We start from the raw sequence: 15,115 nt of genomic DNA, 5'->3' as shown, positions 1-15,115 counted from the left end.
CTTGAAAAATATGAGAAAATTTACTGACTGTGGCTCCACTCACAATTTTTGTGAGTCCGTAGACCAAAATTCCCTACTTTGGACCAAACTCCCCTTTATGTAATAAATCTACCTATTAGAATATAAGTTACTTGAGTGCAGGAAATGTCTTTACTTTTGTATTTGTATAGCCTAGAAAATAGTAGGTACTTACTGAATATTTGTTCACTCATTTATTTTAATGAGCTTAAGTTTTAGAAGAAAAATATTTAAAGGAAACAAAAACAATGGTTACAAATTTGTAGCAATTTGGACAACATCAATAAACTGGACAATCACCTGCAAAGAAACTAAGCTTCTTTCATTTTTCCTTTTCATATGATCACTTCTTCTTTGGTCTTCTCTCTTCAGATGCCTTTCTCCCATTTTTCTTCCCACATTTCTCTTATTAATTTATCAAACTCTTTACTGAATAGAAATCTCCAATTGAATCTGCTGGGAACACTTTCCCCTAATGTCATGGGATGCTAGCAAAGAGATTTCCTATGCTAATAATGGATGCTTCCAACATAGGTTTGATTTTATCATAGGCCTAAAGATACTTGGTATCTGAACTCAGGAACTGGATCTCTCAGGCTCTGTTTAGATAAGGCTATTTTCAGCACATTTGGTAGAGGCTGGACAAAATTCTCACAAGAGTCTCAGAGATTTGGGAATTTTATTGTGGTAGATCAGTAGCTTGGGGAGAAAGAAAGAAACATGGACATTAGATTTCCTGTGCTATGTCACAAACCTCACAGAGTTAGCATTATCTTCTTATTCCCCTACTTCCTACTCTGAAGTAGCCTCTGCCAGGTACTGTGGCTTTACTATGTTCATGTTAAGAAATAATATTGTTGATCCAAGACAATTCCAATAGACCTGGGAAGGAAAATGTCATATGCATCTATAAAGAGAACTATGGAGACTGAATTAAAGCACATTATTTTCTTCTTTAAATTTTTTTTGTTTGTTTTTTTCTTTCTTGTGATTTTTTATTTTGTTCTGATTTTTCTTTCACATGATAATGTGGAAATATGCTTAAGATGACTGTACATATATAACCTATATCAGATTGTTTCTTGTCTTGGGGAGGAAAGAAGTAGGGAGAAAAAAATTTGAAACTCACAATCTTGCAAAAATGGATGTTGAAAACTATTTTTGCATGTAACTGGAAAAATAAAATATTAAATAGAAAAAAAAGTAGAAATGATGCTGTTTCAGGCACTTAGACTAAAACAGTTGTGCTGTGTTAACAAAGCAGCAAAGAAAACAGAACAAGTGTATTTATACCTTTCTAATTCTAGAGATATGGGCAGAAGTAGTTTTGATAATTGTCAGGGTATCTTATACTTTTCATTACTTGTTATTTAGCTTGCATTTTCTGTAATGTGTCCTTGTCTTACAAAGATGTCACATATTTCCTCTGGGTTAGAGGCTTCACAAATCTAGAGGAACTTAAGTGACTATGAGAAAGGGTTTTGAGCAGATGATACATACAGATTCTGGAAAACTGAATGTGGCAGTGGGTGCCATAATACCTTTGGCTTGGCCCTGATATCTCAAAGAATCTAAATACAATGGTAGTCCTAAGGACCAGCCAGAGCAAACAAACTTTTCTTCATTTTCATTAGGTTCCTAGTACAGTTCCAACTATTAAGTCGTTCTGTCTCCTCCTAAATTTGTAATAGTCCAAACTTATTAATGTCTCAGATCTAGAAAAGGGGCATAATATGTGACAAAGACTTTTATTCTTCTGGATGAAATACTATGGACCCTATACAAGGCAGGATACATTAAGCTTCTCATAATTATCAGCATTAAAGGACAGTTCAGTTCTTTGCCATATAGAGATTTAAATAATCTTCCCATCATACCACTTTTCACTGTTTGTGACATAAATATACAAAATTGTGGGGATTCTAGATTGCCTATAGTTTCAATAGAAGGAAGAGACACCTGGAGTTTTCTTCTAAACTCTTTCATGAAATGTGTGGTCATCTTATTTCCCCAGGGAGCTCCAATATGTAGGCTTGTTTCTTGTAAAAAGGGGTGAGGCATGAAAGACACTGAAATTATTGCAGTGATGAGATGATGGTAGGAGTGATACTTTCTTTTAAAGGGAAAGAAGAATATTTTTCTGAGCTGGTTAATAGGTCCAGTTCCTTACTTTGAGTGTCATATATCACCCAATCACAAATTGGAAAGCAACTTTTGTTTAGCAAAGATAATAAGTCAGTTTGCACATCTGGAAATCTAACCAAACTGAAACAAAAATCTTCTATGTATCCACTTGCAATTTTTTCCTGTTAACATATGCCTTTTGTTTATAGGCTTGATTGATTTTCATTATTAGCTTAAATTTTATGTAAAGTCAATCTACCTTTAATTTTCAATATAAGTAATATTCAAGGTATCTTTGCTTTCCTCAGGAAAAAGAAGTTTTGTGACATCTCACCGGTGATGGATTTAGAAAATATCTTTAGCCTAAAATTTGACCTATATAGGACTTGTCTTTATGTATGTTTGGATTTATTTTTAGACTTCTCAAAATCAACCCTTCTCATTTTTACTGAAGTCCTTTCAAGGAGTTCAGTGGTTCAATTCTCTCTGAGGTGAAAAGTAGTTTTCCTTGTCTTAGATGATTGACATAAGAGTGTTACCTGACCTAGAAGCTCTCTTCTATCATGCACTCTAGATACTTCAATTTCAGTAATTCAAACATTTCAATAGTTCATGTAAAACCTTTATTTTTAGGCAGGGATTTGGTCCTGGCTGTGACTTAGAGGGCAGCACAAGAGTTTTGTTGTGCCAGGCGGTTATTAGTGATGACAAAAAGCACTTTGTGAAATTTAAAATAAACGGGCTTTTCAGAACGTCTGATAACTATCTTTATTCTTCTGCCTGAGACATCTACTAGCTTTTGTGACTCTAGACAAGTCATTTATCCTCTGTATGTTTCAGTTTCCTCATCTGTAAAATGGGAATAATAGAAGTACCTATCTCTCAGACTAGTTATGAAGGAGCAAATGAGATAATAATTGGAAAGTGATTAGTATGGTGCCTGGCACATATATGACATTAATAAATTTTATCTATTATTATTATTATATCAAACTTCTATTTTAAAGATTTGCCAAAACTCAAAGAAAACCATTTTTAGAGAAGATAAGCAAGGTTCTCTGGAAACTTTTCATGTGGGCCACTAAGCTCCTGATAAATCATATTTACTATGGAAGTAGGATCTGGTTTTATTGTGCTATTGCTGGTGCTTAAGTTAGGAGTTAATTTGGGATTGAGGCTAAGGTGAGAATAAATAGTGTTATTAATATGGACAGTGAATTTTACTCCAAACAACAAAGCAACAGTACTCAGTAAAGACTGATCTACTTTCAAAATCCATGAGCATGGAATTGCTTTGGTTATATTTGAGACAGTTTTTTAAAAATTAACAATTATTTAGACTTTTTTGAAGCAAAGAATTTTCAGATAAAGCTAGTTCTGTACATGACAAATAGGTCTTATAGCAGTATACTAAGTTCCTTTCCAGATTTTATTCAAGCTCATCAAAGTATGCTAAGATTTCTCTAAGTCATACATGTTCCTTTTCCCATGGGAACCATGATAGGGTAAGTGATAGACAGAATAGTATTTTGGAAATGGGAAGACACTGTGCAGAGTAAATAGGAAAATACTAAAAGTGATCTGAATAAAACAATAAAGTGATTGACTTTCCTGTCTCCCTCATAATTATGAAAAACTGGTATGGTTACCGTTTAACCTGGGGATGTGGGTCCAAAGGAGAGTGATCAGGGAGAACAAAAATTAGTTTCAAGCTTATATTTATTTCATGATCTCCCTAGGGGCTTCAGCTGTTGTAAGGCAGCTTTCCTACCATCCTTTCAATCAGGAAAATCCTATGGTTAAGCCGCCTCCCAGGGAAAATCTACAATATAGCACATCTCTAAAGTTGGTCCTGATTTGGATTCATAGCCCTGAGGTAGTGAAAGAAAGGAACATTGTGTATTTTAACACTTCACTTCCTTTTCTGTGTTGTCCCATGAGAAGTTTAAAAAATCTGTGGGTGGAAATGAAATTAGCCAGTTGATGACAGCTAGATGAAGGAAGATGCTATTGGATAGAGTAGAGTAGTTACTGAGAGAAGTGGGAGGAGACCATAATGTTCTAGGTGCTTGATTTAGAAAATCTGTTATGTAAAATGCCATTCCAAGTATTACAGTTGCTAGAGAAGGGCAATACAGTTAAATGAATTGATTGTAAGAGTCATTCAGTGACCTACATTCTCCTTATATAAAATCATCATTTAGGAACAAGCTCTATAAAACTGTGCATACTCTTTGATCTCTACTGGATCTGTATGCCAGAGAGATCATAAAAAAGAGAAAAGAACCCATGTGTGCAAAAATGTTTGTAGCAGCTCTTTTTGTGGTGACAAGGAACTGGAAACTGAGTGGATGCCCATCAGTTGGAGAATGGCTGAATAAGTTACAGTATATGAATATAATGGAATATTATTGTTCTATAAGAAATGATAAGCAAGATGATTTCTGAAAGGCCTGGAGAGACTTACATGAACTGATGCTAAGTGTAGTGAGTAAGAGAACATTGTACACAGCAACAACAATATGTGATAATTGACTGGGATGAACTTGGCTCTTTTCAACAATGAGTTGATTCAGGGCAATTTCAATAGACTTGTGATGGAGAGAGCCATCTGCATCCAGAAAAAAGGACTATGGAGACTGAATATAGATCACAACATAGTATTTTCACCTTTGTTGTTGTTGTTTGCTTGCTTGCTCGTTTTTTTCATTTCTCATTATTTTCCTCTTTTGATCTGATTTTTCTTGTGCAGCATGATAAATGTGGAAATATGTTTAGAAGAATTGTACATGTTTAACCTATATTGGATTACTTGCTGTTTAGAGGAGGGAAGAAATAAGGAGGGAGAAAAATTTGGAACACAAGATTTTGTAAGGGTGAATATTGAAAACTATCTTTGCATGTATTTTGGACAAAAATTATATATCTATATATAAAAGAGAACAAGCTTCTCTTCATTTTTTTTTTTTAAAGGATTTCTCCCATAGACAGTTAGAAGAACTTCCTTATGGCTACTACTTGATTATTTTTTTCTGTGGTTCCCTAGTCTATGTCACCAACAGATGGCTACCACTCTCTTAGCCTCACCAGTGGTGATAGAAACAGCTGGTATCCCTGGAAATAATAGCACTGCTCATGTATTTGGCAGCATCTTGAATGGGGGAGGGGGTCATATGCTGATACTACAGATGAACAGCATTCATTCTCTTTAGCTGAGTCATAAAACCAGACCAATAATTGTGGTTGTTGTGGAAAGATAATTTTCATGAGTCTCCAGATTTCTTTAAAGTCAGGCTTCTATTGCAGGTGACCTTATCTGCTTACATCTGACCTTACAAAAAAGAAGGAATGCCTCCCCCCAAAAAAAGCAAAATTTTAAGCTAGAGACTATTTCTCAGGCTACTAGTGAAAGCAGTGAAACCATTTAGTTGTTTTGCTTTGGAAAGAAATTTCCTAATCCAATAAGTCAGCATTGCTTTTAGATGGGCTCTCTTATTTCAAATAACATCCTGACTTTAAACCAAAATAATATTCTCCTTGTTTAGGACAATACCCCCTCAAAAATGGCAATCTAAACATGTACATGGTTCTTTAAGCAGTAGGAGTAAGTATATCTATAGTGAAACTATGGTTTTCATGGATCTGGCTTCTAACACATACCATAAAAGTTACTGATATTCCAGATGCTCTGTTTAGACCGAAGAAAAGTTGATAGTCATTTTCCCATAAAGTAGAAAAGAAACAGCCTATTCGTGCAGCTAGGCTAAATTAATTCAATGAATTATTCTGCTATGGATCAATGGGAAAAGTTTGGGGGAGAGAATAGATTTAGGATTTGTGTCAGTTTTTACTCTAGTACATTACCTTAGCTTTGTTATCTAGCTCCAACACGGCAAGCAATACTAAGGGCTGGCAGAGGAACATTTTAACATTGGATTTATAATTGAAGATAGAGTTTTCATAGGGAAAACATTTCTTTCCTAGCTACTCCAAGGGGTCAAAGTAAGAAAAAAGACAAATAATTCTTTATTGTTCTAATCAGTTATAATGTAAAGAAACTTAGAAATATCACACAGAACTCTGGTAATGGGAATGAGATAAGACCCAAATGGAGAAAAATGAAAGTGAACACTCTTGGGATTTCAGCCACTTTGACTACTGTGGTGACTCTATTACCCTCCAACACAAAGTTGCATATTATCAAAGCTAAGAGGACAAGAGATAAAGAGGCTTTAAACAAACAAGATCCAGGTATGAGAGTATTTAGCCAAGGTGTCCATGGAACTTGCCTGTTTCTCCCCAGAGGCTGTCAAAACTGTTGATCTGGGCTCGTTCTACTTCCTCTTCATCTTTTTCTGGAAGATCGAGCAGGTAGGAGACAATCTGAAACAAAATGTTATTTCATATCAAACTTGACAGTGAGAGGGCTATTGACAATTTGAACATTGCCCTTTGAACACAGTGCTGGATGAAACTTGTGACATCTTGGTTAGAATGATTCTTCTACTATTACAAGTTCTTAGAACTAATGGCCTTGACCAAGCATGAATCACTGAATGCATTTATTTTAGGATATAATAAATCAGTAATTTTCAAGCCTTCTAGGATATAAATTATATACCTAGTATGTGTCCCTTTCAGACACTGATTCTTTCGACTTAAATCATAAACTCAATATTTTTTGTAAAAATAAGTGAGGGAAAATAAAGATATAAAGAAACAAGAGCCTGAAATGTGGGTCCTTATGGCTCCAGCACCAGCATTCTTTCCATCTCCTATTCAGTAGTCTCTTGTGGATACATTAGGTCAGTTGTTAAGGTTGGCTATGTTAGAAAGAAATGACTGTGGTTACAGAATATGAGTGCTGCTATAATTTTCAAACTGAAAGCAAAGGTCTCATTATTAAATCCCACTACAGTGAATGTACTGCCTATTATTCCTATTAATGGAGGAGAGCTCCAGTGCATATCTCTATGATATCACTAAGCTACTCAGACATCTGTTGGACTCAATTCTCACTTTTCAATTTTAGAGGTCTACAAAATTTGCCATGAACCTCCCTAGAAGCTGGTATGACCAGCTCATTAAGTGATCTAAAAGCAGCAAGTATTGTTAGTTCTTTCTCAGTTGGCAAAATCCATGCCATTTTTTTGACAGTTTCCCAGAATTATGGTACAATAAAAGCCAAATCAATCCAGGATAAGAGTAAAGTCTGAATTATGCAATACTCCTGAAAAAATGCTGACATGATTAGACTGGCTAGGTGGTGAGTGAAACCATCGTTACAGACCTGGTGGGCAAGGGAAGCTGCTTTCAACCTGCAGCTAATTCACATTGTGGTTAACAGCTCTGTGAATAAAGGAGAAGAAATTCACAAAATATGACATGTAATTTTTATTACTGGTTAGGACTAATTTGGGAAAACTTTCTCAATACATATATTGAGGGAACTAGAAATTCAGGACCACAGTGGCATAATGAACATATTACTGGTTCTGGGAGGTATGCTGGTGAGTAAGCACATTGTAATGGATTAGAAGAGAAAGAAGGAGTAAAGTGGGGAGAAATTTGTTCTATCTTTTCCTTTCAGAAAATAAGTTTTGCCCTTATTTCCAGGCTCCATAGAGGTTCTTATGATTGTTACTGACTCAATTAATTTCAAGTCCAAATACTGAAATAATCTAGCATTTTTTAAAGTGACTCTTTACAAAAAAGAATCAGAACTAAGAGTCTTTGCTTTTCAGGGATATCAAAAGTGAAAGCACTTATAGTCTCTATATTCTGAGCTCAGTATTCATTATCTCTGATAAAGATGTGAATTCAGTGGAAACCTACTTTCTTGGAAGAGATTCTCCCAGAAGACAGTTCTACCAGTTAAGGGCAAAGGCTGAGGGCCCATTTAAACTTGCTGGAATAATCAGAACAGATCTTCATGACATTTGGTGAGTAGAGTGGCTTGGAGGTCTCTATCCAGCATACAGCAGCAACCATAAAGGCAAAGTAACATCAATCTTTACCAAAGTACTTTGACTTGATTTACAATCTACTAATAAAGTAATTCTTCTACCCAAATTCTTGTCTCTTAGATCTACTGGCACCCACAGAATAAACCCAGGGAACCCCTTTCTTACCTCTGTATAGCCCATGCTGGCTGCGGCAATTAGGGCTTGTTGGATGGCATGGCTTTTTTTGAACACCCCTTGCTGCTGACCAGCCATTGTCCAGTCACACTGAATCAGAAACTTGACAACTTCCAGATGGCCTCTGAGTGCAGCATGAACCAGTGCACACTGCCCATTTTTGTCCAAGTGATCCACCTAAAGGGGAGGAGACAGGAGGAGACTAAGTCTTGTGGCTGGAAAGTCAAAGTGTTGACAAAGTTCCTAGGACTGTGTTCCCAGAGAAGCATGATATAGTATTTTTTGGCATCCTCCTTCTTCAATCACTGAACTAATCACCGAATGGAAGAAGCTTTGCCTCCCTGGTTAGGCAATCTGTTGGATCCAACTATGCTGAATTTTTCCTCCAGGGATAAGCCCCTAATCATAGTGTTGCTTTTATACTAAAAGAAAAACAAAAACATTTTCTGTTGTAGCATTTTTGTTTTCCCTTTCTTTTAGATTAAAATTTGATAGATTGTAGCTGCCTATACCAGATTAAAATAGTCTTTGAAACCACAGGGAAGAAAGAACATAGTGACTCTCCCCATTTATGGCTTTTCAAAAGAAAGAACTGTATATCATGAATCACTCATTAGACCAGAAGACCAGCCAGCCTTATGACCGAGACCACTTTGCCTCCCTGTGGGGAAGGCAACCACTACTCTCCATTCATGTCCTGAAGATTTGGTCATACTGGTAGGGGGCATTGAGAGTTCAACGTACCAGGCTGCCATAGCACTAGTCTTGAATTGTGTGGGTTAAAGGGCCAAAGAGTATTCTCATGTAAAAGGGGGATAATCCCTATTCTCAAGAAACACTAATTGAAAGAGATAAGACAAAAGGGCAGGTTCAGCTGTGGAATACTGGAGAGACTTGGAGGTGCTATGGGGTGGTGAAAGGGCAGATAGCAAGCTCTAGCAGACCACAGGGCATGTGGTTACATGTGATTACACAAGGAGGGAGCCTGAAAGGTGCTGGCCATCACCACTGGGAAGAGAAAAGTGGATTTGAGTGGAGGATTCCCTTAGGCAAAGGTTCAATGGCTGGTCTGAAGGTCAAAAGAAGAAAGAAAGTACTGGTTAGAAGACTGGGGTGGGGTCTGGATGTCTTGATTTAGAGGAGAGGGAACGGCAGACATGGCACCAGTTTTGGCTAAACCAGGTGCTTCCCACTGGAACCTGGAGCAGGATAAGGAAAAAGAGTGAAAAAGAGAGGCATACTGTTTAGAAAGGGGGAAGCTGAAGAAGATAAGGGAGGTCTTGATCTTGTCATCAAAAAGAATAACATCATTGGAGAATAAAGACAGCAAGGGTATGGTTGAGGGTGTAGAAAGAGAAAATTTGAACAGCTTATCAGTGTAGAAAATGAAATGGGGAAGGAACAAGAGATAAACGAAATGATCATCAAGTGGTAGGAATGCCTGACAGGTTCAAAAGCATGAATATGTAGCTATAGAAATTAAATGAGACTCTATATAAATAAATAGGAAAGCACTGGGTCTGGAGTCAGGAAGAACTGAGATTCAAATATGGCTTCAGATACTTACTAGTTGTTTGATAATTAATGTCTGTCTGTCTCAGTTTCCTCATTTATAAAATGGGGATCATAACAGCATCTATCTCAGGGTGGGACCAAATGAGATACTATGTATAAAGAGGTTAGCACGATGTCTAGGACACAGAAAATGCTTAATAAATGCTTGTTCACATCCCTTCCCCTGTAGTAAGAGCCCAAATGCTTTGAAATTATGCTAGAGTCTTGGGTCCAACCTCTTTTCTTGTCCTTCATCAGCAAAGGGCATCATATTTCTCAGAACAAACTCTGAAAACTGGCTTTGTAAAGAGGTCACTTACATATCTTATGTTTCACAATAAAACCACTTAAATTCATAGTTTGCTCTCAGAGTTGAAACAAAACTTTGAAAAACCACAAACCGTTTCCAGAAGCCTATGATACTGGTGTGACCAGCAATTTTCTTTTCACCAAATGTTTGAAGCTGGATATAGTTGCACCAATGACCTTTCAAACACCACAAAATAAACACACAATCAGCAGAAATTCTCAGAGAATTGGATGGAATGAATGAAATGTGTTCTGTATTATGGAGACACATCTAGGTGTCACCAGTAAAGTCTACCACTCCCAATAAGTCCAGACTTTGGTCTACCACTTGAGGCTTCTACTACTTGAGATCCAGTAAACTCTTCCTAGATAGATACCTAAGTATAGGTATATCAGGTAATTCAGGTTATTTTCCTATTTTCTAAGATGGCTTGTCTCTTCTTTATATTCACGCTGATAATATTACTGGTCACCAGCCCTCTGAAAAGGACTATAAGCTTCCAGGTGACATTTGTTTAGACATTCATTTCAGTTGTATCTGCCTCTTTGTGATGCCATTTGGGGTTTTTTTTTTTTTTGACAAAAATACTGAAATGTTTTGTCTTTTCCTTTTGTAGCTCATTTTACAGATGAGGAAACTGAGGCAAATAGTTTAAGTGACTTGCCCAGGGTCATAGGCCATTTACAGCTCATAAGTTTCTGAGGCTGTATTTGAACTCAAGAAGGTGAGTCTTTTTGACTCCAGACCCCACTATCTATCCTCTGCCATTTAGCTGCTCCTGGTGACATTTAACTATCTCCTATGAAGAACCTCTATTCCTTTACCTTACTCAATTAGAAATGAACTCATCTGTAGGATTGTTCCGGTTGTTCTTTGGGAGCTTACTGGTGCTACTAGTTAATTTTTCAACTACCTTTCAAATACTTTTAGGATTATGTAGAAAACATTGTGAGGTGTGGGGAGAAAATATGATGTATTCACTGTCAGAATTATCTCTGATTTGACTTTAAATTGCATATGCTATAGTCCTTCATCTCCATGTAGCCAGGCAAGGCAACTATATGAATAATGTTGAATCTGCTCAAGTAGAAAAAGAGAAAGAAAGAAAGAAAGAAAGAAAGAAATAGCTAAGAGGCTTTGAACAAATACAGAAACATTACCTTGGCTCGTCTTTTGCATAGCAGCACAACAATACTTAGGAACCCAGCTGCTGCAGCATATCCTAGAGGAGTAAGGCCACTTTCTGAAGAGGCATCTACATTAGCCCCAAACTCCAACAGCAGGGCCACCATCTCTGTATAACCGAGGTGTGATTGGACACACAAAATTGGAGCATTATTTAAAACTTCTGTTCGGTAATTGATGTTGGCACCTCCCAAAATCAGCAGTCGACTGACCTGAAAAGCCAGAATAAAAAAAAAGCAATTAGTAAGGGCCCCTCATACCTTCTTGGACCCACTGTTACTTAGTGAACTGAGACCTGGTGCAGTGCTAACACTATCTTCTTTTTAAAATATGACGACCTTTGCCTGACCAATCTATTAATACTTTGCTGGCTTATTAACCTTATTTTGAGTAGGAAAACTAAAATATGATTCCTCTAAATCCACTTAGACACATCAGGATCAGGGTTAAGAGGACCTTGCATCTCTACCCTCTTTCCCTTAAGACACCACTACCAAGGAAAAAAAAGGTTAAGCTGTAATTCATGGAAGCAATATTATAAGTGGTGAGCAGATGAAACTAAAATAAGACAATTGGTACTATACTTTAGGGACATTATTGGTCCTAAAGGCTTTTCTGGTAGGAATCTATCCACTATTTTTAACATTATTTTTGTGAGAAATGTATTTCAAGTTCCACAAAAATAACTTATAAATGAATTTCTGAAATATAAGCTGGGAACTGTCTATACTTTCTTTTGATGACACCTTGTCTAATTACTAACCTTCAGAAATGTGTAGCCACTGAAACATTTTCCATTTTATCTACTGTTTGGTAAGGGATGACAAGTGGACAGCAAAATTCCTAATGCGATTCTTTTTTTTCCCTTATCTTGCTGTTGCTACTTCTTTATTTATTTATTTGTTTCTCTTTGGTTATACATGTATTTTAACTTTTAAAAATACACATATCTTTATGAATCATGTTGGGAGAGAAAAAATCAGAACAAAAGGGAAAAACCACAAGAGAACAGAAAAAAGAAGTGAACATAGCATGTATTGATTTATATTCATTCATCATAGTTCTCTTTCTAGATGCAGATGGCATTTTCTATCCAAAATCTAATGGGATTGCCTTGGATCACTAAACCACTGAGAAGAACCAAGCCTTTTATAGCTTTTATATATATTTATAGCTGATCATCACACAATCTTGCTGTTACTATGTACAATGTATAGCTGATTCTGCTTGTTTCACTCAGCATCAATTCATGTAAATTTTTCCAGGTCTTTCTAAAGGCAACTTGTTCATCCTTTTTTTATAGGACAATATTAATCTATATACCCCAACTTATTCAGCCATTTCCCAACTGATGGGCATCAACTCATTTTCCAATTCTTTCCTACTGCTATTCTTAACTGTGCAACTACACTCACTGTGATGAATTCATGGAAGGCCATCTACATCACTGGAAGGGACTACTGAATGGATGTGATTACAGTCTTATTTGAATATTCAAAAGTAAAGTTAAGAATATTATTGGAACTTGGTCAGTGATATTTCCAGTTCCTTAAATCCAATTCATGAGCAAGCCAAGACATTATTTGTAATATCATTAGTCCTCTTCAAAAAACAAAGGACAAATAACAACACTCATGCTTTTGTTCCTTCTTCTGATCTATGTATTTAGATAGAACTTGAACTTGAACTTTTCTGGATTCTTATACTTTGAGGTTTATTGTTCAGTCATTTTCAGTCACATCCAACTCTTTGTGACCTTAATTGGAGTTTTCTTGGAAGAGATACTGGGGAGATTTGCCATTTCTTTCTTCTGCTCATTTTACAGTTGAGAAAACTGAGGCAAACAGGGTTAAGTGATTTGTTTAAGGTTACAAAGCTACTAAGTGTTTGTAACTAGATTTGAACTCAGATCTTCCTGACTTTAGGCATGGAGCCCTGTAAGCTGTGCTATCTAGCTGCCTCACTCCTAAAAAATGGAAACATATTGTTTCAATTTGTAACCTTTTAAAAACAACAAAAGCTTAATTTAAAATGTGTTAATAAACATGATGGCTTGACATCATAATTAATTAATATCTCAAGGCAAACTAGATGTGTATGAGAGGTGTATATAAATCCATATTTTACATATTTTTCTTGATAATTTTGAAAGTTTTTGACTCAAATTATCAGACCTGATTAATCATTAATTAATTAATCCTCCTAATGTGGCTGATGAAAAGTTACTTCTAGGAATATCAGCATCAATTCTGTCATTTTCTGATTGTTGCCTGTGTTCAAACATTTTTTTTTTAGTATCTTTGCTTTATAATTTCTTTCAAGAATCCTTTAAAGGATGAAAGGGAAAAAGCATTTATTAAGCTTTTATAAGTGCCAGGGATTAGGCTAAATACTTTATAATTACTGTCTCATTTGATGCTCACAACAACCTGAGAAGTAGGTGCTGTTACTCTCTCCATTTTACATATGAGGAAAATAAAGCAAGGGTTACATTTATTAAAGATAAGTAAAGCAAATATATCATTGAATTATCTATCTAAGCCATTTATTTATTTCTTACCAGCATTTAGAATTTATTTTTCTTGAACTCTACAGGCACTAATTTTACCTTTCTTTTGTCACATCCAGTTTATTGTAAGCAAATCCTAGGGACCTAGAGTGAATCTCAGAGTATTAAAATTCTAAATTCTGAAAAAACTGATTAGAATGAACTGCATTCATTTATTGCAAAATGTTTGCATTTTGTTTTGCTTTTAATATTAATGAATTTTACTTCTTTCCTTTCAGACTGTTTTTACTTACAATCTGATTCTGTGAGTCAATAAGCATATATTAAGTTTCTACAATGTATTTGCCAGGCACTGTGCTGAGCCCAAGAATACAAAAAAAGGAAATCTATTCTTTCCCTCTAGGAATTCACAATCTAATGGGAGAGAGAACATGCAAGACATACATATAAACAAGCTATATAAAATGTAAATAGGAAATAACTAACATAGGGAAGGCTCTAGAGTTAAGCAAGATTGGAAAGGTGGAATTTTACTTGGGATTTGAAGAAAGCGAGGGAATCCAGGAGACAGAAATGAGAAGGGTCAACATTCCAGACATGGGGGATAGCCAGAGAAAATTCCTGGAGCGGACAAATGGAGTGTTTTATTCAGGAAACCACAGTGAGGCCAGTGTTATTTCATTAAAGAATATGTGGATGATATAAGTTGGAAAAGGGGAAGGGAAGGCTAGGTTATGAAACGCTTTGAATGCCAGAGGATTTTGAGTTTGATCCCAGAGATGATGGGAAGCTACTAGGGTTTATTAAGCTAGAAGGTGACATAGTTGGACTATACTGTAGGAAAATCACTTTGATGGCAGAATGGATGATGGCTTGAAATGGGAGAGGGACTTGTGGTAGACTTGCAACACTTCAGGTAGGAAGGAGTGACCTGTATCTTGGTGGTGGGAATTTCAAAAGAGAGAAGGGGACATATAAGAGAGATGGTACAAAGGTAAAATTAATAGGCCTTGGCAACAGGTTGGATTTGAAAGTGAGAGGTAATGAAGAGTTAAGGCAAATATCTACATTTTTGAGTTTGGAGACCTGGGAGGATGGTGGTGACTTTGGCAGCAATAGGAAAGTTTGAGAGGAAGAAGGGCTTTGGGAGTAGGAAGGGAGAGAAAATGAATTCACCTTTGGATTTGCTGAGTTTAAAATAACTATCAAACATCCAGTTTGAGATGTTTGAACAGCAGTTGGAGTTGCAAGACTCCAAGGTCAGCAGAGAGTGTT

At 36.2% G+C, this 15,115-nt stretch overlaps 1 protein-coding gene across 1 annotated transcript in view; it reads right to left on the bottom strand.

Annotated features, from left to right (window-relative positions):
* The window catches only part of TANC2 (tetratricopeptide repeat, ankyrin repeat and coiled-coil containing 2), a 522,665-nt gene that overhangs the window by 27,294 nt on the left and 480,256 nt on the right, over nucleotides 1-15,115 (bottom strand). Inside the window, exons 17-19 of the mRNA XM_051994951.1 lie at nucleotides 11,307-11,543; nucleotides 8,274-8,459; nucleotides 6,432-6,525 (exon numbers count right to left, since the gene is read on the bottom strand). Coding sequence (XP_051850911.1) covers nucleotides 6,432-6,525; nucleotides 8,274-8,459; nucleotides 11,307-11,543 — 517 coding nt within the window. The remainder of the gene's footprint in view (nucleotides 1-6,431; nucleotides 6,526-8,273; nucleotides 8,460-11,306; nucleotides 11,544-15,115) is intronic.

Source organism: Antechinus flavipes, chromosome 4 (genome assembly GCF_016432865.1).
Source record: "Antechinus flavipes isolate AdamAnt ecotype Samford, QLD, Australia chromosome 4, AdamAnt_v2, whole genome shotgun sequence".
NCBI lineage: Eukaryota > Metazoa > Chordata > Mammalia > Dasyuromorphia > Dasyuridae > Antechinus > Antechinus flavipes.
The sequence above is the reverse complement of the archived record's forward strand: the minus strand, read 5'-3'. Positions and strand labels throughout refer to the sequence as shown.